The sequence below is a fragment of the Myiozetetes cayanensis genome, unplaced genomic scaffold (genome assembly GCF_022539395.1).
Source record: "Myiozetetes cayanensis isolate MyiCay16 unplaced genomic scaffold, myiCay2020 scf3, whole genome shotgun sequence".
Taxonomy (NCBI): Eukaryota; Metazoa; Chordata; class Aves; order Passeriformes; family Tyrannidae; genus Myiozetetes; species Myiozetetes cayanensis.
Genome location: NW_026087521.1, coordinates 59608955 through 59632739, shown reverse-complemented (window position 1 = coordinate 59632739; position 23785 = coordinate 59608955). Strand labels below are relative to the sequence as shown.

Below are 23785 nucleotides of genomic sequence, written 5' to 3'. Positions count from 1 at the left end.
CTGGCTCAAGGGGTGAGGAATTCACTAATGCTACTTTAATTTTTTCTTTCTGGATTTTGAGCTTTTTTAAGGTAGAGTGTGTAGGGTATGATTTTCAGAAATATTCTGTAAAAAGTTATTCTGTGTAATCAGAAGCTCATGTTCCTTCTCCTGTATTTTTCTTAAAATAACGTTAAAGTGGAACTTAACATGTGGGGCAAGATGGTTGGTTTTGGCTCCTCCTTCTTGCTGCTTCATCTTGTTAGGCAGTGTGAAGATACAGGAAAGCATCATCAAAAGGATTGAGTAGAAGCCACTGATAGGAAAGTAAGTTCTCTTTGCCCTCCCCTTTTGGCTGCAGGGGTTGGGAAAATGAGCAGGGAGGCTCAGGCTGACACCGTTCTGCACAGCAGAGGCTGTCTGTAGACATGTGCCTTGTGTACCTTCCCCCCTTGGAAAGGTAGGGGGAACCAATTTTTTATAGCCATTTCATTGTGTGTTGAAAAGGGTTTAAGTTAGAGGTCTTTAGCTGTGCACATTTTTGGGTTTAGTGTGGTGGTTTTTGGTTTTTTGGGGTTTTTTGTGTTTTTTTTTTAAGGAATATTTTGCCAAAAGTAGTTCCAAAAGCTTCGCTTTGAGTTTAAGTACCAATGCCAGAAAGCTCCTCACAGATTTCTAAGTCTTGCTGCTACAGGCATTACTTCAGTACCTCAACTTTGCTTTTTCAGGCATTTCTCAATTTTGAAAACAGCAGGACTGTTAGAAATCTGTACACAGAGGAAAGCACAGCTTCTTTTAAAAAATGGTTATAAAAGAAGTCCTTTGAGGAACACTAACAGCTCAGAACTGAATTTTGTCAGGAGGGTGCTTTGTAGATCTTTATGATTGCTCAGGTCACCCAGTGAAGAGTTTTAAATATTTCTTACTTCTCCTTTGTGAAGGAATTTTATAGATTAATGAAGAGGAAAGTCAACATGACTAGCATCTAGAGACCTCTTTCTATGCTGATTTTATGTTAAATAATTTTATTCTGAGTTCCAAACAGTGTGGATTTTTCTGTATATTAGGTGAAACAGTTTATTCTTGAAAAGCAGGATAGGTGATTAACCAAGGCACCACTACTAAATAAGATATGTAGACATATAATATATAACTAGTCAGGCTAGTCTGCTCTGAATTATTCACTCAGGAAAGTTTGTTTTGATTCATCCAAGCAATCCAAAGCATGAAAGTTCTTCAGAACCAATTTTTTTTCTTTAAAAACCCCACAACGTTACTCTGGCAATGCAAATTTATCCAAGTGCAAATTGCCCTTTGCTTCAGGAGAGATCCGTGGGTGATTCTTCTGAGTCCTTGGCTATGAGTATGTTGTATTTTTATCTACTGAGAATGTACTTGCGTTGATGGTGATCCTGTACCTGCAAGATGTCTCTGAGCTTGTGCAATCAGGCAGGCTACTGACTGTTGTAAGACTCCTGCAATATTTGCCTAATCTGTCTCTTCATGGAAAATGGATTTTATATGTTTTTAGTAGGATTTTTTTAAAAATCAGGTGTAAGAGTTTTTTTAACCTGAACATGATGCTCTTCACAAAAAGGATAATTCAGTCATTTTATACTTATTATGTATGTTCTCTTTTTTGTTCTGCATTGTCCTGTTTTCTGTGGGTTTTGTAAACATCCCATATTTGTGTATATATGTGTTCATTGTTTAATGAGCGGTATTAGTGCATATATACAGATATATGTAAATATCTTCCTGCTCTCAGGGCCGTGTCCTGCATCTGATGTGCTCATTTAACTAAGCTTAATGAGCATTGCATATTTATGCCATTTCAAGCATGGTACGTTGTCCTTGTGGAGGCCGTTTTGAATTTGAAGAACAGTATCCTTGCCAAGGACATTAGTTGGCTGTAGCTGATAAAGAATTCAGCTGGCTAAATGTACTTTTACCTCTTGGTGCCACTGTGAACAGGACCTTTTCTCTCTGTGCTTTTCCTCTCTTGCATTTAGCTTTCCAGTTATCACTGATGAGACCAAACCCATACATTTCATGCTGATCAATATAATTTAGCTACTTCAATATAATTTAGCTATTGTGGCATGAATTCACTGCAGTTTTACAAGTTTAATTTAATTTCTGCTGATTTTTTTTACTAAATGTAGAAAGCAATTCCAAAACAAAACCTATTTTTGATAGAAGCTCCAATCTGTTTGAAAAAGCATAAAAAAACCCAACCAACCAAACAAACAAACAAAAAGATTGCAGTGAAATCCATGCCTTACTTTTGTATATTTTCATTAAAAGGCTATTGACATTTTTCTCTCTGTATCTAAGCTATGACATCATTGCTGGATGGAATGGTTAATATTAGCATCATTTGTTGAAGTTCTCCAGTAAAGCCTTATTAGACCTCTGATTGTTTCTAACTAAACAGGTATGAAGGTGAACACAGCAAATCTTTAAGGTGTGTTTCCAGATATTCCTATGAAAATTTTGGGCTTTGGAGTCCAGTCCCAGCAATTAACTAAAACAGAGATTGAAATATCTTGACAGTGTTGGCAACAAAAGTCAACCATCTTTATCTTCTTTTATGACAAGGTTTAATGTGGTTTCTTGACCTACTGATTTTTGCCATCAAATGCACAGGAATATTCAATATTGGGCTTCTCGCCTCATAAAATAGGCAAAGCTGAAATGAGTTTCTGTTTGAATTAGACATGCTGATATTTTAGCTCCCTAATAGAGCAGTTCCTTGGGATGTTGTGGTGTGTGGAGTAAGCTCACCAGCCATTCTTTAATCAAGATTAGTATCCTTTATTGTAAGTATCTCCCTGTCTGCATCCTTTAGGGGTATGGAGCCTTGTAATTGTAATTTCTGTTGTTTCTTCCAAAGCCTACTAAAGTTACCGTTCCCACTGACTTAAAATTTTGGATCAGGCCCTTCTTTCCCCATACAATAGTGCAAGCATTTTTAATCTGGATGATTTTGTGACCATCTGAAATGTCTCCTTGATTTACGTTTCCATGGTAAATAACAAGATCGAAGTGTGATGAATTTATGTAATTCTAAGACCTTTCTTTTCCTCTTTTGAAATGTTTAAAATGTGTGTGTCTTTTAGTAAGTATTTTGTGAATCATCAGACCTTTTTAAATGTGCCTTTATGAACTGTATAAAAGAAAGCAACTGAAGATATATTTTTCTGCTTCTACCATTTCCATTTCTGCTATTTTACTAACCCATTATTTAACTTCTCAGTAGATTTAATGAGGAATTATTTAAAGCATTCATAGAAACGATTTGAGAAATAACAAACACATCGTGATATAGAAAATATGAAAAAAATCTGCAGAGCTGATAAGAAACCTCTTTATGCTCTTAAACTGGAGAAAAACGCATTTTGCTAATTTTATTAATGACAAGGTATTATTTCTTTTTAAAAAGTTCTTCTTAATGCAAGCTACAGGAAAGGGCAAGGCTGGGATATGGCTTTGTCACTGTACTTTGAGCTAACAGACACATTACCACTGAAACATGGACTGATGAGGGAACAGCTCTCTAGATTTGGGATAATTCAAGTCAAAAAAAAAAAAAAAGTAGAAATTAAGTCACACAGAATAAGTAAATCAATGGGAGAAGCACTTCATATAGTGTAGCTGTTGTATAGATGAAAGAACTCACTAGAACATAGGCCAAGAGACCTGACATGTTCTGGAAAACCACTGAACCAGTGAGCTACTAAACCATGTCTGTCCGTGTTGTGTGCCAGGTAGTGCGTGAAGTTGTTAGTGATGCTCCGTGAGTTGGTCTGTGGAAATCACCAAGATAGAGAGTGTTTCCATAAACACCATAAGCAAATAGCAATTAAATTCCCTACCTGCTCTTACTCTTGAGAAGCATTTGACAGAAAGCCCTCTGGTACGTTGACTCTATCTGACCTTGTCTTAAAGGTAAAGAGCTGAGAAGAGGAAGAGCAAAAGAAGGGCCTGTGTTAGAAACTTGGGAGTGTAGAAACAGTGGGATATTCCTGGACCTCCTTTGCAAGAAAAAGAATGGACATGGGGAGATGACAGGAGATGAGGATTTTAGATTCATCCTACTGCTGGTCTATTGCATCTTGGGGCATTACATAGATATTGGTAGATAATGGGAGTTCAGCAGCGTGCTCACATGTCTTACTCTCCAGATAGTTTTTGAGAACACTAAGAAATAAGTAGTGGAAGAACTGATTGTTGTAGAGCTTCTCCAGTCAAAAGTAATCCTAAGACACCAAGTTTCTCTGAGTAGCAGGCTTAAGATGTGAGTCTCCTGGGTACTTGCAAGACTTGTCATAGGGATTTTATAGTAGATCAGCTTTACTGTGAAGAAAGGCAAAACTGATACTTGGTTGATACATTTGTCTGTCTCCAGTCAATGATCCATTATTCAGTTTAATAGGAGTAACACTCAGATAGTGGGAAATCCCAGGTAATCTGGGTGCTGGGAAATGTGCAGGAGCTAACTTGCACCTGGTGAACTTTATTAAGCTGCCCGTGTGTAGCTGTGCCAGGACAGGGCTGGCTCTCATGGAGTGGTACAATGGCTCAGTCCTCCTGCGCTGCTCCTTTTGCTCCTAGGCCAGGACAAGCTGAGTCAATCCTGCTCTGAGCAAGCTGGGGTTAGTTAGGCCACTCAGGCTCCACATGGAATCCCTGTGGCTGCTCCACTGTAGTCCTCTCCTTCCAGGGACAGCCTGCAGAAACACGGAGCTGCATCCAGTTTGCATCTGACAGACTCATCAGCTGGGGCTGTGTGTAGGACAGAGGTAACTGTGTTATATCCAGACCCAGACTGACCCTGGAAGTAGGAGAAGGGAGAGGCTCTTCTAATCTTTGACCTGTACCATTGTTTGTGGCTTTTTCCGAAGGTGTCACAGCTGTCCTCTCACCAGCTGTTCTTTGTGATGACCATTACCTCCTAAAGTTCCTCTTGGCCTTGAGGAAGGTCAGTTTTCTTGGCATCCATTAGAAAAACAGAGATAAATTATAAATGAAACTAGCTAGTCAAAGAATTGTATAAACTTATGTCCCCATCACCCCTGAATATAAACAGTTTTGGGACTTTTCTCATCTTAGCAGACTGCAGCTTGAAAGCATCTCTACAAATCTCAGCCAGGAGGTCCAATATTTTAGTGCCCTCTGCCCCATTCTTCTTCACATCTCACATTTGTCTTTTGGTTTTGAAATTTTCCTTGTTCTTCATCTTTGAGCAAAGAGGATTGATTTACTGTCTTTGTAGGTCTCGCTCTGTTTCTACCTCTGCACAACTAGAAGACTACAGATTTGTTCTTTGCCCACTGCTTTCAGCTCATGCCATTAACCACTCCTTCTTTCCCATTAAATTGGCACCTCAGGGAAGAAAACTATTCATTACCATATTAATGGAGACAGCTTCTCTTTTCAAGTAAATTGCCAGTAGCAACTTCATAGACTTGTTATCAAATTCCTCAAACTTGATGAAGCAAGTTCAATTGACATTGGGTAGTGTAACACAAAGTGAGAGAGCTTGAGAGCTTTTAACTAGGAAAGAAGGAGTTTCTGTTGGCCTGATGTGGTCCATGGGATTCTAGGGAGGGTTTGTTTTAACAGACTGAAAAAACCTCAATCTCATATTTTGTCATAAGCATTTCTTGACAGCTTTTCATTTATCAAGAACAGATTTTTCCCAAATTTTCATGTCAGAAATGCTAAATATGTAACAGTACCTGTTGATTGGTTTGGTTTTTGACTATCAGTTTTACCCTTAAAGAGGGTAAATAGAGGAAAGGGGGGAAAAAAAACCCTTTTCACTGATTAATGAACTAAACATAGTTAAAAGTACGTTATGCTTAGGTTTGGATTCTGACGAGTCTCAGTCTTTGACAGCACTGTGTAGAGATTAGTAATTTACTGAGTGACAAAATGTGCTGAAATGTTCCATTGCAGTGTGCTGGGTCCTGAGCAGGTGGGACTGAAAATGCTTGCACGTAGGTTTTTTGCTGGGGACATTGCTGATGTCAACAGAAGGCATGCCCATCTCTCAGACAGTAATAACCCAGTAACGCAGACCTCTGGTGATTAGAGTCACCCAGTTCACAGACTGAAGGGCAGAGCACACCTTGTGACACCAGGGAAATGCATTCGATTTGTGGCTGAGCCAAAGGGAAGCACAGGAAAATACCTTTTTTTTTTTTTTTTTTTTTTTTTTTGAGATTTGCTCTCAGCAGATAATTGATAGCAGCACATTCAGTGCTCATGTGAGCAGATGTAGTTTCTCTGAGCTTGTTTTTTTTTTTAATGCTCTTACAGCAGGAGCTGATTAGCCTGATTAGGACTAAGCATTAGATTCCAAAGAAAAATCAGCAGTGGCTAAGCTGTGAGAGAGGAAATCTCTGAGCCCTTTACACCACCACTGCCAGCAAATGGCTAAAATGGTAAGAACTGGAAAGTCGAAACAGGACTAATGCATAGCACAAGTCAAGCCTCAAAGCTCCAACAGATCCAGTGGTGAATGTTGTCTAATGCTGCCACAGGACTATGCAGCCCTAAGTCCTGCTAAATTCAGTGAAAACTGGCATATGAATTTCGATTACAATAGCTCCTCTTTGCCTTCTGTGGTTGAAATGATCACTAAAATTCATTTCTTTGTTATAAGGTTCTTAGAATTGTAAAAGGACTCTTAAGGGATCAGCCAGCCCAGCTGCTGCTCCTAAGTGGTTTCTTTCCTCACAGTAAGTGAAGATGATGGAGAAATAAGATCGTCTGTATTTAATAACTTTCTTAATCATTTTGTTGGTCATAGTCTCAGAAGATACACCAAAAAGTGTAATCTGTGTGTTCTCCAAGTATCTTCTACATAAATGACAAACTGTCCTTTCACTCTGTAGCTTGACTGACAGTCCCTGAGATTTGAAAAATACAGGGAACAGGCTTCTTCCAGTGGAATTTTAAAATTTATTTTTATTTTTCTAATAAAATAACGTATGTCTTTCCTACCTTGTCTTTACGGCATGTGACATTGACCACAGAATTAGCAAAGACGTCTTTGAAACTTTTAGCCCTCAGCACAGTATTTCAGAAAGGAGCAAACTTGATGATTGACTTGATGCAAGCAGGAGTTCCTTAGTAGAAAGAAGTCATTTTACGATTGTCATGACATTAGAGAATAGCGTTATAAACCCTCCAAAATACTTAAAAGGATTAAATATAGAAGGAATAAAGTTAGCTCTGGCACAGCTACTTGAACATAAGTAGATAAGAAGCTCCTTTGAATTTGAAATATGTCTGTGTAAGCCATATGCATTCTGCTTAGCTTTTTCCTGGCATAATCCTCAAAAACTTCACTCCTTGAGGATGTAGGAGTAAGATTCAGTCATCTTAAGACACGTGGATCGCTAGATTTGGTCCTGATGGCAGTGTGAGCCAGGACTGCATGAGCACTGCTGATGCCAGCTAGAATTGCTTCACATGAAGTCAGGGGAGTCTGTTCTTTCGGAAGCAGTTACTATCCAGCTTGAATACTGCTGGCAGAACCTGGCTCGCTATTCCTGCATTCTGCCAAATGTAGCAGATGAAGACAAACCATAAAATATTTGCACCATGTTTGAGATATGAGAATAGGATCATAAATCAGGCATTTGTGTTGTTCCGGAAAAGGCTGTCAGAACAATTTCCTCTGTATTTATGAAACCTGTCCACACTTTTTCATTATACAGCATTCTATTCTTCATTCCTTTTCTCACTGACTACTACCTTGTATAAACTGTCAAGGATGACTTTGCTTTGGACATCTGCAAACTAGTTTGCTTAGAATAAGACATTAATTTCTTTTGTTTTTTACTTTTCAGTAATAATTTTCTTCCTGCACTTAGCCTGATCTGTCTGTTCTCCAGGCACCTCTTATTTTACTTGAGCTTTGTGCTGAACTGACAGACTCTTCTGTTCATGGCTCAAATGCACTGCTCACTCTTGCACTTTTCTGCTTAAAGATGGACTGAGGACTCTAGTGACAACCCTGGTAAATGAGAGAATGACAGAGTATCGTTTCTCATTCCATTTCTGCTTCCAGACACGATGGTGGTAGCACCATCTGTGCACGTATTTTTCTGATGTGGACACCTGTGTACTAGAAAATGAGGCCAAACCTCTCTCCTCTTTGCTGAAGTAGGAAGAAACCAACAGTTTGGGTACACTTGCTTCCACCCACTGGAGGTCAGCACAGATCTTCACAGGAACTAGGAAGAAGCACTCTGGGCTGATAGAAAGGGAAATGTTATGATAGTGGATATGATGCTCAGTGTTGCTAGGAAGGTGTGTTGCTCTGCATTGTACCTGGTACCATCTCAAGACTCCTGACAGCAAATTTACTCGCATATTCTTCCACTCAATTGAGACAAAGAATAGAAGGGGGTTTTGTAAAACATCTACATTGCAAAGAGAAATGATTCCTAGTGTTGAACTTTAAGTAGCAACCAACTGAAAAAAGAACCAGAATCAATTTCTTTCCAAGTACGTGAAGGTCCCCTTTTCTCATTTTTCAGGTTCAAGGGAATCAAAGAGTCAGGTTGAGAATCAGGTTGAAGCAGCCAGCAAGGATGATAGGTCTGCAAATCCTACTGGAGACTAAAAGTAATCTCACGTAGTTTTTCATATGGTCAGAATTTCACTCACAGATTTCAATGTTCGAGAGGACCCTGATGATTGTTGTCTGACAATCTGAATCACACAGACAGTGGAATGAAAGGCCAGACTGCTGCAGGGAAAATGAACTAATCTTGAAATCTGGAAATCTCAGTAGAAACTAGTGAGCTAGAAAGCAAGGTTGTCCTGTTCAACTACTTTCATGAAGCCCCACAAATATTATTGTGTTTAAAGCTGTTTCGAATGTCATAGTAAAAACACAGCAATGAAGGATTATTTGGCCTTTACTGTTATTTAATAAATTAAGAACCAGAATACAGCTTTGCAAGTGATTAATGTGGTAACTGCTTTGGCAGAGAACTAATATAATAATCTAGACAGAACAGTGAAATGGACTGTATCAAGTTCTCCCTTTTCCTCAAAAATAAAAACCAATCTCACAAACACCGTTTGTGAGATGGCATCTGTAATTGATGTTATACTGATATAAGTTCTTTGGATAAATTTTGAGTAGCTTTATTGACACTGGTTCTATTAGATGTAAGAAAAACAACTTCATCACGAGCAGAGGAATGAGAAGTACAAGGTTTAAACCCAAACCCTGAATATAGCCCATTATTGCTGTCTGTTTAAACAAAAATTTGCCAGTGCTAAGGGAAAACAAACATAAATGCTTCCACTGCTTCTTTTAAAAAGAAGAAAAAAGGCAATAGCCAATGTTACTGTTATCAGAAAAAAAGGTGTTTCTGTCAGATAAGGAACCAAGAACACATTCCTCACTAAATCTCTCCATCAGATGCGTAGCCTGTGTACTACCGTTACTAACCCCTTGCTCTGTAATCTCTCTGTATATATGTCTAATTTATCAGTTTCTTGTAGATTGTCAGCAGCCTGCTGCCTCCATACCGCCACACGGCTCACAACTAGCCAGGGGGCCAGATTGCCAGACTGTCAGGTAAACTTAACTAACTCTCTTCTCTTTGCACATAGCTGCATGCACGCCTGTGACTCCCCTCCTCTTCCTCATACAAAAGCTCTTCTACACTTTTCTAACAGCAAACTTTTAACAGCTCGAGGAACAGCGACAATTTCTGCAGTGACAGTACAAACATGAGCCACGGCATTCACGCACTTGCTTCCATGTGAAAATACGGGAAAAAAATGCAAAGTTGGGTCTTGCAGCCCTCATTTGATTTTTTTATGCAGACAGTTTCTCAATGATGCCAAAATAGTAGTGATTTTATTTCTTGCTACATAACTTTTTTTAAATCGGGGGCTTTAAGTTTTAGGGGTAGATGTAGGCTTCCCTTTCATAAGGTGGCATTTTAAAGGCATTTGTGAGATTTTTAGCAGACAGTTCTAAGAAAGTTCTCCCTGACTTGAAAACTCAGACCCGATGCAGTCAGATTTTAATCTTGTTTTTAAAACTAATCTCCTGGTGTCCTTGCTCATAGGTGGTGCAAAGGCCAAATCATGCTTCTCAGATGGCTGAGTTAATCAAGGCACAAACCCAAACCTAAGCAAAAAGAGATACAATATCAGTTCGTGGTACATTCTGTGCACATATTCCCTCGTGCTGATGCTGTCATTTGAAATAGGTTACATTTTTAGACTTTAGCCTGAACTGTAGTGACCAAGTTGGTAAATAGCCAAACATATAATGAAACTACTTCTCACACAGTGCTACACTAAACCTCTCGTGGGGAATTCTGCCATGGTGCCCAAGGGGAAGGGATGTGGTGCAGCTTTCAGACCACACATCAGTCACAGGGGGTCTCTTGGTGGCCTTAAACACCTGCTTCATTAGTACCTCTCTTTGATTGCCTATAAAGTGGAAGTATTATTATCTTCCTTACTATATAATGGTAATATGAAAATTTTACTGAGGAGTTGGGGTAAGCTCATTATAACTGACAAGTATCATTTACTGATTTGCAGTTTGGAGTTTTACAGCATACTGAAAAAAAGTTACAAGTTACATTTAAAATCCTTAAAATGCATGTGGAATGTCTGCTGTATTTGAGATGGTACAGCAATTTGAGGTTATGATTAGGTGCTTTGGATATATGGAAGTTTAATGTCAACAAGCCTTATTTTAACCCTAAATTGTAGCCCTTATTTTAACACCAAATTCTACTCTGTTCTTTCCAGAGCTGCTCTCCTTGTGGAGAATATGCTCTACTGCTAATGTTAATGTCTCTTTAAATGTTAACAAACAATTGCTTCTGCAATTTTAAAAATTCTTCTCAGATTGGAAGACCTACCTGATTTACTACTGACATACATTGGTCTGCAAGGCTTACCTTCTGATAATTTAAAATAAGGTTAATATTTTTAAAAAACTTCAGTCATCCCACAAACAACACACCTGTATACTCAGCTGAAAAACTGACTGGCAAGTGGCTGTGTTTTTTTTACCACTAGATTGATATTCTTCTGGTGAAGGGAAAACAACACACTATTCTTGGTATATTCACACTGTTGCCTTGCTTGCCTCAGCCACAGAGCTGCCCAGCTTTGTAAGGCAGTGAAGCATAACGAGAGATTACAAGCAAGCCAGCATGATGGCATAAATTTTTGAGTTCTTTCAATACAGATCGATTTATTTATTTAAATAGATTTGAAATATGAAATAAAATTTGAAGGTATTTAAAGAACCCGTTAGATTTACTGAGGTTCAGATTTTCTAAATGCAGCAGAGAAGGAAGACGAGCTTGCTCTGCCTTCCTCATCCTCTGACAGCTGGTGCAGGTATGGCATATGCTTTCAATCAAAAAGTGATGCCAAGAGGCAAATGAAAGCTCTGCCCAGCCCTGAAGTCACATATTTTAAGAGAGGGGTATGTTTGTTTTTAAAACCTCTAGCACAATCCTTGCGGTAATGTGACCTCTCAGTGGCATTTTAGTCAGGACCGAACAAGAGCTTGTTAAGGGTTGTGATTCACACAGATGTTCTCCACATCCTGCAATGTCTAATTGTGATCAAACTAGTTAATATGCCTGGCCATAATACAGGTAGATTCACAGAGTATTCCCTCATCCGTTATCTATACTGATTTGTAAGTGGGACTCGTAGAACTCTGGAATTTTTAGTAGTTGTGATTTGAGTGCATAGGCCTTGGTAGATCTCACTAGATAAGCTAGACACAATTTCAAGTTGAATGAAGCCAAAACTTTAGACCCAAGTTATCTATTAGTAAAAAGAAAAAAAAAAAAAAAACCAAAAAAAAATGAAACCAAAACCAAAACAAACACCCCCCCCAGTACTTCAAATGTAATTAATATTACACATTTAATAAGAAATAATGCTTTTCTTTATAAAAAATAGGAAATAGATTTTAAATAAGGTAAAATATTACTGGTTGCATTCTGAAAATATTACTGTTCTGTTTATACTCTCCATTGCTGATTATTTTTTCATTACAATCAATGCCAGACAATATTGCATGTGACTGGCTTTGTTAAGACAGAGAGCAGTGCACATACAAACACTGAAGCATTTTGCACGCTATTTTCCATTGATTTTAGAAATACATAATTAGCATTTTGAGTGCCAGGGGGAAAAAAAGCTGCTTCACACCAGGCAATAATACTAACACAAAAAATGACACAGACTTTATCCATCAATTGAATGAATAGATCCCCAAATGATACCAGCCAGATGTTTACAAAAATGTCTATTAAACCTAATGTTTTAAAAGCTGCACATGTCCCATGGGAGGAATGAAACAATGTTCTTCCTTATTCTCAGTTAATAGTCAACAGCTTCAGGTTCTTCCATGTCTCTCTATTGCTTTGTGTTATTAATCTTACCTGCCATCCTCTACTGCCTGTGACTGTCAATGTGCTCAGCTCCAGAACCTGCTGCCACGAGCACCTATAATGCCTGAAAAGCACACTGAATGCCATATTTTGTGATGTACTTTTGGTTTATATGCTGCTGCAGCAATCTGCATTAATGAACTGGATGTATTATGTTTCTGAAAAGGAGATCATGTAACAGTAGAGTTATAGGAAAAGATTTAAATCTTCTGGGACTAGAAGTCATATGGTTATATATGTTGCTATAAAGGTGCTTGATAGCCGTGTAATTTTTTTTCTCTTCCTAATGGCCCTAATATTTATTATTGGTTGAAAAGGAGATAGTGAGACAGAGTTTTCTCTTTCTTCCGTGCACAGAAGTGTGCTTGTATTTCAAAGTAAGAAGCAATGCAGAATTACCATGAAGAGAAAATTAATATAATTAATATAATATAAAATATATAAGCACAGTGCTTAGAATTGCTAATCTGAGCATAGCCTGGGATAGTTTGTATTACAGTATTTACAGGCAGGGCTGACTTTGTACTGAGGGTCATGCCATAACATTATTATGGTTATGTATATTTGTGTAGAGGAGAATCTTATGTGTCTCAAAAGGTCCTCTTTCAGGCCATTGCTGTACACAAGTAGTTGTAACTATGGCCATTTCCTTATCAGTCCTCTCCTTTGGAGCTCAAACATCATTTGTTGCTTATTTTTAAAGCCGGGAAGGAAGCCCCAAAACACAAACACGTCTCTGTGTGTTGAGTTTCTGTTCCTTTCTGGTAATTATAGGAGCCCTGTTAAAAAAGAAATGGGGCAGCGAGGGAGAAGAGTAAGGTAGACTTTGTAGGGTCACATGACCACCTCTTTGGCTCCCTCCCCCCCCCCCAAATTTGATGTTAAAGTTGTAATTCACTTTTATATCTCTGAAGGACTTAAGACTAGAGCTTCTCCTAAATCTACCTTGAAAACTTAGGAGGTGCTCAAAGCAGGAGCTGGCTCCTGATAAGAAACGTAGACCTTTTGGGTTCATCTGCAGTCACTGCTGACACACTTGTTTGTGTGGAGTAGGCAAAAATCTCAGTCAGATCTCTCTTTAGATGCTGTATCTGCATCTGCATGTGGTAGAATATGGGAGAAGAAAAGGATAGTTATAGCTGTGGAAATAATTACTTAGGGAGTACAGGGTTTAGGTCTTCTCAGAGTGTTTGTTTAAATAAGTCCAACTACTACAAGAAAATATTTTAGATTAAATATTTATGCCTAGGTGCTTAGAGTTAAACTAAATCAATATATAAACTGAGGCGTCTTAGTCCGTAACACTACACACTTTGAGACTGAACCACTCAGACAGCTGAGCATAAAACAAAACTTGTGAGGTCCTGAACTTCTATAACTCACTCTCACCAGCCATTTTACAATTGGGAAACTTCAGGAGCATTAATGTGAAACAGAATCTAACTTAAGACATGCAACTCTATGATCTTCAAATAAACTCAGAGGTGCAAGGACTGTAGCTCCTGCTGGATTGTAATACCTGTGGATTTGTAGTTATAGTCTCCTAGGCTTCTCTGATTTGAAAGTGTAGACGTTGTCACCAACTTACTTAATGGTGATGACACACGCTTCTTTCTGTCTTCAGTCAAATGCAGTGTCATTTCTGTGTTTCCTGAAGTAACTGCTATATGTGAAACTAAAGACATTTTCAGTGCCACTGGCATTTCCAGTGGCAGGTTTTCAAATACCTCTGGCATTTCAAATTGATTCCTTTCCAGCAATAGACTAATTGCATTCCTTCAGCCAGTACACCCATAGTCTGTGCTGCAGAGATAATATGTAAAAGCGTAAAAGAATTGTTTCTAAAAAAGGAAAACAGAAAAGGCAAATTCTCTTGAAGACAAGAGACATAAATGTACTTTATCATATGTCACACTGTTGTGCTTGGAATAACTTCAGGAGTGTAGAACATTTGAAGCATTAAGGAAAAAACTCTTCCCAGACACATTAAAGATCTGAGTTTTGCAGTATTGTTCTTCTCTTTATAAACTACATTTACTTGCATTTTGTTTTGGTATCTTGTTTTGCTGCTTGGAAGTCGGCACCAAGAAGTGGGGTGTGTTTGTGTTAGGTGCCCCTTATCTTGGCTGCTACTCCAGCCCCATCTGGTTTGCTGAAAGCTGGTTCAGACTTCTCTGCATTATGTGACAGTGGATGCTACAAATGCATATCAAGAGCCTTATGGGTGAATGCTGTTATCAGACAAATTGTACATGAAAAACAGTCAAATGACAGAAGTATATGACAGAATAAAGAGAATTCCAGCAGCACAAAACCCAAAAGAAAACTAAACACAAAAAAATCCTGGCCCTTTGGGAGTGTTAATTACAAAATATGTAATGCTTATGTTGCCTGATGAGGAAGGTTACACTGTGTTTGTACAGATGTACTAGTAAATAGGTCCCATTTTCAGTAAAAGATCACATTTTCACAAAGTTTTGAAACCTGATTTCCATCCTGGCACTGTCCTTCATTTCAGTTAGCTGCATATATAAAATCTTTAATACTCACATAAAGATGGCACCTGCATCTTGTCCTTCAAATTTGCTCCCCCATTTCGCATATGCATTCTTGTCTCCACACAGCATTTCTCATCAGAGCATGCAAACAGCATTTGTGTACAGGAACTGGCAAGTGGGATATCTGGACCACTTCACATCTGCATCCAGGTGTCACTGAATGCATGCATACTGAGGATTTTCTTTACATGTACTGTGTGTCTGAGGATACGGATTTAGAGATGAGGCTTCATCCCCTTCTGAAGTTCATTTCCAACCCTGTACTATTTACATGGATGTAAAAAGTTTGCCGTGTATTTTAAGCACTTTTTCTCTTTTCTTTTTGATTTTCAGTCCTAATGCTCTTCCAGAAGAGCAGCCACATTCCAGCTCTCAGTGTGCCCCTCTCAACTGTCTCTCTAAGCCTCCTCCTTACCCCTAATCTTCATATGCAACGTAAGAGAAAATGCAAACAGAGTGGAGTTCGTGCAACAAAGGTTGGGGTTGTTCCCAGCAAGCAGGTGGACAATCCTGCCTTGTTGCTGCATTGGCAAGTCTGGATTCATATCCCCTGCTCTGGCAACTGAGGGAAGGTTGAGAAGAAGAACACAAAGCACAGAGCCCAACCTATCAAGAAGACTTTTTATGGTTCCTCTGATTGTACTCAAACTGTGCTATCACGACTGACGTGTAGTGAAATTTAACATCTCGACAAAAATGTTCCTCCCAGCTGCTTGGCTTTACCTCTGAAATTATGAGAGACTTAAGCCAATGTTAAAATATGTTACAAAAATCCTACCCTCACATACTCCAAGTTCAGCCATAGGAACCAGTTCAAATTTCCTTTTGTCTTCAAGGGTGTGATATTTATTTCTTACTTTATTTGCACCAGAATTTTGTGTTTATAAAATATAGTCTTTTTTTTTCCTTTGTGAGAGTTGTATTTAACTGATTTTATTTTTTAAAACCAAGCAGAAATAGCTTCAGTGAAGAATGACTGTGTTAATATTAAAATGAGGCTTGTTGCATTGGCCAGCATATGGCCAATTTTTATTGCACAAAAATGTTGGAAATGGGTTGAATTGGAATGTTAACAATGACTGTATATTTTGCTGCTGCACTGATATTGTTTATGCACTTGTTTTTTTAATTCCTATTACACTAGCTTCTGGTTTTGTTCTAGCTCTTCACTGAAAGATAATTATTAAGCCTAAGAAGGAGATGAAAGGATAATGTATTGATTTGTTTTCAGTTGTTTGCTTGCATTGTAATTATATTTTTGCATTTCAGACAAGTAGATGAATTGGTGCTGTTTTCTGGGATTACTTTCTATTTGGTATCTGAGAAAGAAAATCTAAAACAAGTAAAATGCTGTGTGCTAATTAAAAACATTCTTTCCTCCCACTCCCACATTCAGGATCCTAGCTCGAGGCCTTACCAGGGAAGGCTAGTACGAATGGCGAACTCGTATGCATTTCGTGTGAAGTATTCTGTGGTGAAAGAACTCATGCAGGTAGGGTTAAAGGTGTGGGTCAGAGTCAGTAGGACTTTACTGTAGTGCATTTTTTCCTTGCCAAAAATCAACAGACACAGAACCTTAGCTCATGTCAGTTTATGACAAATACTCAGGTGATCTACACTACGCAGGCTCTATCGCAACAGTGCACAGTGTTCCTAGTTAAAGATTCTTTCCTGTAAAAGCTGAGTAAGCCTGTTTTTTTCATAAAAGTAGTGAGTTTCAGAACAAAATCAAGGATAGAGGAATTTATTTTGCACAGTGCCTGGCAGCAAGGCAAGCAGCTAAATAAGGGGTTGTGTTTCAGCATCTCTGGGCTTCCCGTCTGGTCATCAGCTAGAAAAACAAGTCTGCAGCACTGCCTACCTGCCTACTTGTTGGTAACTAGCAGGCTCCTTGTTTTGTCAGGTGGCCTTAACTTATTTACAGATGAGAAGCTTAGATATTTCCACGTCTTTATTCCTTCTCTGCAGCACACGTATGACGTACAAGTGGGAAACACAGTACAGCCCGAGGTACAGAGCAGCTGGGGGAAAAAACCAATTGCTGCAGGTGTGGTTGGAACAATTCTTTCAAATTCTGCCTGAAGCTGAGAAAAATGAAGTCAGTTTTCTAGTAACAGTGCTTACCAAATGTTACAATACACAAAACATCAGCAGAGGAGAGAATCGGTGACCACTCAGTGTGCCTAACAAATCATTATTACCATAGTACCAGTAATGAAGGTGCTGTAAATAGAAATATTCTATGTCATCAACAACGTCTGTCGTGTAACCTTGGCAAAGCAGCTGAGCTATTGTAACAAAACATTCAGAGGTAGAGAAAACAGGAACAAACTGATATCCAGTTCTGATCAGATCAAACAGACAACACTCGGCAGTGTTTTGACTTTGGTTTCCATGCGGTTTGCATGATTCTTCTCATAGATGTTTACATCACTATTCAGCCTCATACTTAACCTGTTGTCTTGTCACAGAAAAGTCAAGTGAAACCTTGTTCAGCTCCATCATAATGTCTGGGACTGGGATTAGCTGCTGTTTTGATTGCTATTTTTAAAAACCCAACATTTTGTCTGAGGCAAATTCAGCCTTCAAAAAGCATCTCCAGGTTCCGAACCCCGTTGGCCTGGTGTAAGAATATCATGCAGTGGCCATGTCTGCATCCAGCAAATACAGGTACTGTATATTGTTAACAGGAAAAGGAATTTGTGTAGCACTTTGAATACAATTACCACAGACTGCACTTGGAATAGTTTTTCCTATTTTCATATCCAAAACAAAGGTATTTTCCCTGAACTTTAGTTAAGCAGAAATTCAGTGAAATACATTTCCTTTCTATACAGATACAGATTTACTGGGAAAAAAATGTTGTATCAGGACAGTTTAGAAACATATTTTTATCCAGTTGTGATTTGCAGAGCAATTTTGGGAAATCAAAACATTGTACTGGCATGTCCATGTGCATCAAGGGTTATGAAACAGCATCCAATGCTATAGAAGTTGTGGCCCCATTTTATAGAACTAATAAATTTTTTATTCTCTTAAGTTTTAAATTCTTAATTTCTAAGTTTTTAATTTACATTTTTTTATATGTAAGAAAAATTAAGTGTTGGAAATGTAAGAGAAGTAGAAAAAAACCCAACTTAAATGTACAAATGGTTGTAGTTATTGCATTGTGAGTTATAAAACTATATAGGTCCCTGGCACAACTTTCGTCAGTTAATCAGTACAAAATAAAATACATGCCTTGAACTTAAGATGATAAACTCTTCTTTTGTTACATGTTGATTGATGACATAAAACTTTGTGAGAGATTTTATAGGAAATATTTACATGCAGACAAAACCGGAAACAAAACCCTGTGATTTTTAAGGGTTGCAAAATATGATATTTTGGCCATTTAAAATGAATTTATGTTGTGTTGATATCTATTCTGCTTTTTAAAGATTAAGAAAAATTATACATATATTTTTAATGGTTGAGCATACTCAGAAGCACTGCAATGTGTCATACTCAGTAAGGACGCAAATCCAATCCTGCCCTGGCTTTTGGGTCTGAAATGCAGCTTTTGTTCTCTATGATGACCTTGAAATTTCTTTGGATTTGAAATAGTTACTCAAAATAGGGTCATTTAGGTCAAAATAGGGGCATTTCGGTTTGATTTTATTTTTTCGACTGTAGTGAAAAAATATTCCTTGTTCAGTGAAATGATCTGCTCCTGGAAATACAGTTTATAGTAAATGTGTAGGAAGAAAAAAGAAAAAGAAAGAAATAGCAAAAAATCAGATATTAAGGCAGAAAAAGATGAAGAAATAAATTGTAAAATGTAATAGTATGGAAAATATATTTTCTATCAGTCAGAAGCTACCTGGAGGTTTTACAGAAAGAGGACATATTACCCTTTTTCATGCTAATCGTATAGAATTTTCTGCCTTCTAGAGGGAGGCAATAGTGATATTCTTTCTGATTGATCTGATTGACAGGTTGGCATCTCTGTGCTTTCTCTATCCACATTTTTCACGGTAAATTAATGTAACCATAGTTATACAGTAGAGTTCGTAGAATGAAACTGTAATTAACGCTGCAAGTTTTAATGCCAAGATGATTTTCAGTTTGTTTTTTATTTAAAAACAAATTATAACGTTGTTTAAGCCATTTGCCATATTAATGTGTGTACATAAAGGAGATTATGTTATGAGATATAACCTCACTGATGAAATATGACCTCACCTATGAAGGCTGCTCATGCTAGTTACGTTGGAAATACTTAAGTAAGCTGTTAGTGAAGTCTGACCCAGTCCTTGACACACTGGGAACAACACCCAGAGTCCAGGCCCTTATTTTGATACCAACCTTATTGTTTAGTCATGCAATGCCAAAGTCAGTAGTTGTGCTACCAGTTCCACTGTAGCTGAATTGATCATCATCATCATCATCAGGTATAGATTACATCAGCCTTTCTGAGGTCTGTTCCTTTCTTTGGCAGAAGATGCATATCCACTGAGGTTACAGTAAATTTCTTTCTTTTGTACTTCAGAAACGTTCGTTTGAGAATGGCAGGCACTGATGTTTTACCTTTGAAGTAAGATAATTGCTATAGTTACCTCTTTAAAAATTCCAGTCATCACTTTTCTTCAGTTTTCCTTTGCTGTGTGTGCAGTGAGTCTGAAAAGGATATATACTATTCAGACTTTTTTAGCCATTAAGGGGTTTTTTTAGTATAATTTAAGCATCCTGTGGAAAAGAAATAAAAAAGCAATTGCCTTTTGCCGTCAGGCACAAATGCATCAAAATATGCAATGTAAAATGTGTGCATGAGATTGTTAACATCATGTAGCTTCTCCATATCCTTAACTAAGCTAGAAAATTCTTATTTCTTGTGTGATATGCATATTCCTCTTGCTAGAAGGGCGAGAGAACTATCACAGAGAGTCTGTATCTTTCATTCAGAGGCGCACGGCTTAAATCCTTTAATCTGTTCTTGAAAATCCCCTTTATGAAATGTAATGGCAACCAAGTGACAAACTGACAAAAAGTAAAGGAAAAATCCTATATTTCATGACTGGAGTTAATGTGCAGGCAGACTCTGGGTGATAGAGCCTTGTGTTTCAAAAATGTCTTTCTATGAAGCTCGGTATTTGTTTTGATTATTATGATCTGCTGTAACAGAAGGGGTGGATAAGAGTATGTTTTTTCTCACGTTAGTTTTCTGAGTTCTTATTATGTGGTTACTTGATTTCAGAAATATTTTGGAAATCAATAAACAGAAGGATTTGATAAAAGTTTCAAGTAGACTGGCTTGCTAGCTGAGTTGTTATTTTATCAGCTATGAAAGAGAAATAAGAGTAATCTAGCTTATTTTATTATTATTTCTTCTGTTCACAGATATGGCTATGTGTGCTATGCCAGTGGATAAATTAAGTCCATTTTATTAGTTATTGCCCTATTGATTATCAGCCCTGTGGTTTGACTGTTAAAGGGTTAATTAACTTGATCCTTTGTAAACAATTGAAAAAAAAAAAGAAAACTGATGTTTTGTGACTTTTGTAATCTATTGAATGTTTCCATTTGCATGATGTTCTGTATCTAATGAACCATACAGATTGCTGTGTTCCTTTCAAAAGAGTTTTAACATTGGTGGAGTTTGTGACAAACACAGATTTGTATACTGTATGTTTACTGCTGTAATAACTCAGCTACTCCTATGTTGAATTGACATTATGTTGTCCTGCCTTCTTGGGGTTAAATGATGAAGTGTTTCTAGGTGGTGAAGAAAATATAAAAGTATATATGTTCATTTGCTAAAGACTGAGTATTGGAAACTCTTCTTGTTGTTACTTTATGCTAAAAGCAAAAAAAGTTAAATGATTCTTGTTTCCAAAAGCGCATCATTTGTTTTTAAAATCGAAGTAATTCCCATGTTAACTCTTCCTTGTCCTTGTAGACAATCCTAGATTAATGCCTTGTGAGGGATTCATAAAGTCTGTGCTTGTACATGTGTAATATGATCATGCAGTCAAATGGTTGGGAAAAACACTCTAGTGCTGAAGAAAATAATTAAAAGAAGCTGATATACTGATTCTTACATCTTTATGTTCCAATTAAAATTACAGTGTAATGCATAACTGTTCCAGTGAATAAACTGGCCATTTTTGTTCACTTAACACTATTCTGTCTGGTCTACTTCTATTTACAGAAGTTTACAGTGCTTAGATTTGGCTTAGATTTTCACAGTCATTTAGCTTTTAAAGATCCTTAATTGTAAGTTTAAAAGGTATCAGAGAGGAAATTAAGAATGGAAATCAACATTAAAGGAAAAGGGATTCAAAATTAAAGCAAAGATGCTTCCTCTGTTTTCTGAGTATATACTGAGGAATATTCTGAGTATATTTCTGAGGAAGATACTAAAATACTGTTTCCCATATAGTGTTTCCAACAAATTTGAGTCATCTCTGAAATGCTGCAATATCTGCGTAAAGTTTCAGTAGAAGAATGCTTTGTAAGATGCAAATCTCTACCCTCAGGGCATGTGGAAGCAAAGGAAGAGCTGAAGTTGCCATAAAATTGGCTTGGGAGTGCTGTGTACAGGGTACCATACCTACTTTTTTACAGTAAGAAACATCCTTTTCCCCTGTAGAAGAACCGTGCTCTGAATGCAAGGAGGTGAAAATCCCTCCACACTGATCCAGGAGCTCAGCCCTGGCAGGAGGGTGGCTGCTCTTTACAGGGTCTCTGAGAGGTAGAAAATGTCCAGCTTTCAGAATTTGGTCAGGAAGAGCCTGGAGGAAGGATTGCACCTCCAGGCCTTCTGTGATGTTTGACTCAATTGGAACTATTGGAGGGCTGGGTTTGTTTTTGGCTGGCTGGAGAGGTGCATTGGATAGTAACATGATTTGTGCGTGATGACAGAGTGGAGTTCAAGAGCTGTTGCTTGTCTAAGCTCTTTCCATTTCTCTTTTTTCTTCCTTTTTCTCATCTAACTGGGGAAGGTCTCACACATTATCTGTGCTCACTGCAGAAGTGCCTTTGGCAACAGTCTTCCATGATCATTTTAGCAGGAGTATGACTGCCCTGGATAGAATTTTCTTACACTGGGTGTTCCTCTCCTTCAATTTTAAATTAAAAGAGTTTCTGTGAGTTAAAGAAAAAAAAAAAAGAAGGGGAAAGCAGGCTTTTCTTAGCGTATTTGTTCTGAAATCAGTTTCACAGAGGGGTTTTGTGTGAATATTCTCATTTCAAAGTTGATTTGAGAAATTCTAACCCATGTTGCTCCTTCCTCTTCCTCTGTACCATCCTTTCAGCTGGTCCTGCAGAGCACTCCCAGTTATACCTAAGGGCAGGAGGAGAAGTAGTTTGACTCTCCTAACACCACAAAACACTGACAGGCCACTGGCAACTGAGGTTAAGCAGGCAAAATTACTGCACAAGTTTGAACAGTGTTGAAACCTGGTAAAAAAACAGCAGTAAGAACAGTGATACTAATTATGAGGAGGGCAATATCCAAGGGCCTGACAGTCACATATTCTAGCAGTCCATGAAAGAAAAACACAGAAAAGAAGATTTATATGGAGAACCAAATACAGGGGGGAAATGAAGCTAAAATAGATAGTACTAATTATATGCATGCTGGGAAAAAATATTTGGAATAAAGCCAGTTCTCATCTATTTTTTTATGGTAAAGTCACAGGCACAACTGCTTTCTTCTCAGTGGAAGGTCTGAGTGATTGCCTGAATGAAAGAAGAAAGCCCTAACTTTGCACAAAAATAAGGCCTGGTACTATAGTTGACAACTCAGCAGAAGCTTAATAATGCAGTAAAAAATACTGACCTTTACAAGAATGATTCCTTCTTGACTATTGTATTAGAAAACACACATTTAATTCATTGTTATTTATAAATTCTTTTATATCATATTGGAGGTATCCATATTCAGGAATAAGGTTTGTTGGCTGGTTTTAGAGCAAAAAATGTTTAATTTATTGTAATAATAATTTATGATTGAGAAAATGTTATTTGTGTGAAAACTCTGTGTGAGGGGAAAAGAAGGCCTTTCATATCCCTTAAGTGAGTTATCAGGAAACTTTGGAAATAAATAATGACAGTTGTGTCCATTTAAATTAATTCATAGGATCCCCTACCTGGGGATAGCTTTCATCTTTTTTAAGTGTTGATTATATCTCTCAAGGAAATTGATTTTTGCTATTCAGTGGCATTATATTGGTTAAGTTACTAAAACTGAGGCCATTTACTCAGATTGGAAATACAATATGGAAAGCAACATCAGTACAAAGCTTTCTTGAAGATAAAATTCTGAATGTAGAGGCTGTGGGGGCCAATATTTTGTCCTCCCCACAGAGATGGAAAAGACCTGTGATCACAGGAGAAAAAGAAGTTTTTAAAGCACACAGGTCGTCTTCTATCCCCCTATACAAGACTCTTTAGCTTTGCTATAGAAATAAGAAACCTCTGTCAGAGATAGAGATGGACCTCTGTAATGTCAGGTGGCTCAAAATGACCCATCCAAGGTAGTTCTTTCTATAATGATAATGTTTCTCAGTGTTCTAAGGTGATGTACCAGCTGTTCTTCGTGGATATATGGACGCCACCATCAGGTCCTAGACCTGGGAAGTTACTTTAGAATCAGGTAGGGTTTGACCAACGCTGTTCACATGTGGTTGGGAAATTTGGTTTGACCTGAATGAGTGGACCTGGCATTCAGTTTGTTCCTTTGAAATCTGATTTAAAGATATCCCTGGGTTGGAGTAAAGGCCATGG

The 23785-nt window shown here is 37.8% G+C and overlaps 1 protein-coding gene across 5 annotated transcripts in view; it reads left to right on the top strand.

The window, feature by feature from the left end:
- Positions 1-21174, top strand: part of BICD1 (BICD cargo adaptor 1) — a 174254-nt gene extending 153080 nt beyond the window's left edge. For 2 of the 5 annotated variants that reach the window (XM_050323986.1, XM_050323982.1), the window contains 2 exons: positions 9517-9592; positions 15350-21174. In XM_050323986.1, coding sequence (XP_050179943.1) covers positions 9517-9592; positions 15350-15437 — 164 coding nt within the window. In that variant the 3' untranslated portion in view covers positions 15438-21174. Of the gene's footprint in view, positions 1-9506; positions 9593-15349 lie in introns of all 5 variants that reach the window. The other 3 variants (XM_050323985.1, XM_050323984.1, XM_050323981.1) reach the window with 2 other exon arrangements.
- The last annotated feature ends 2611 nt before the right edge of the window (positions 21175-23785 follow it).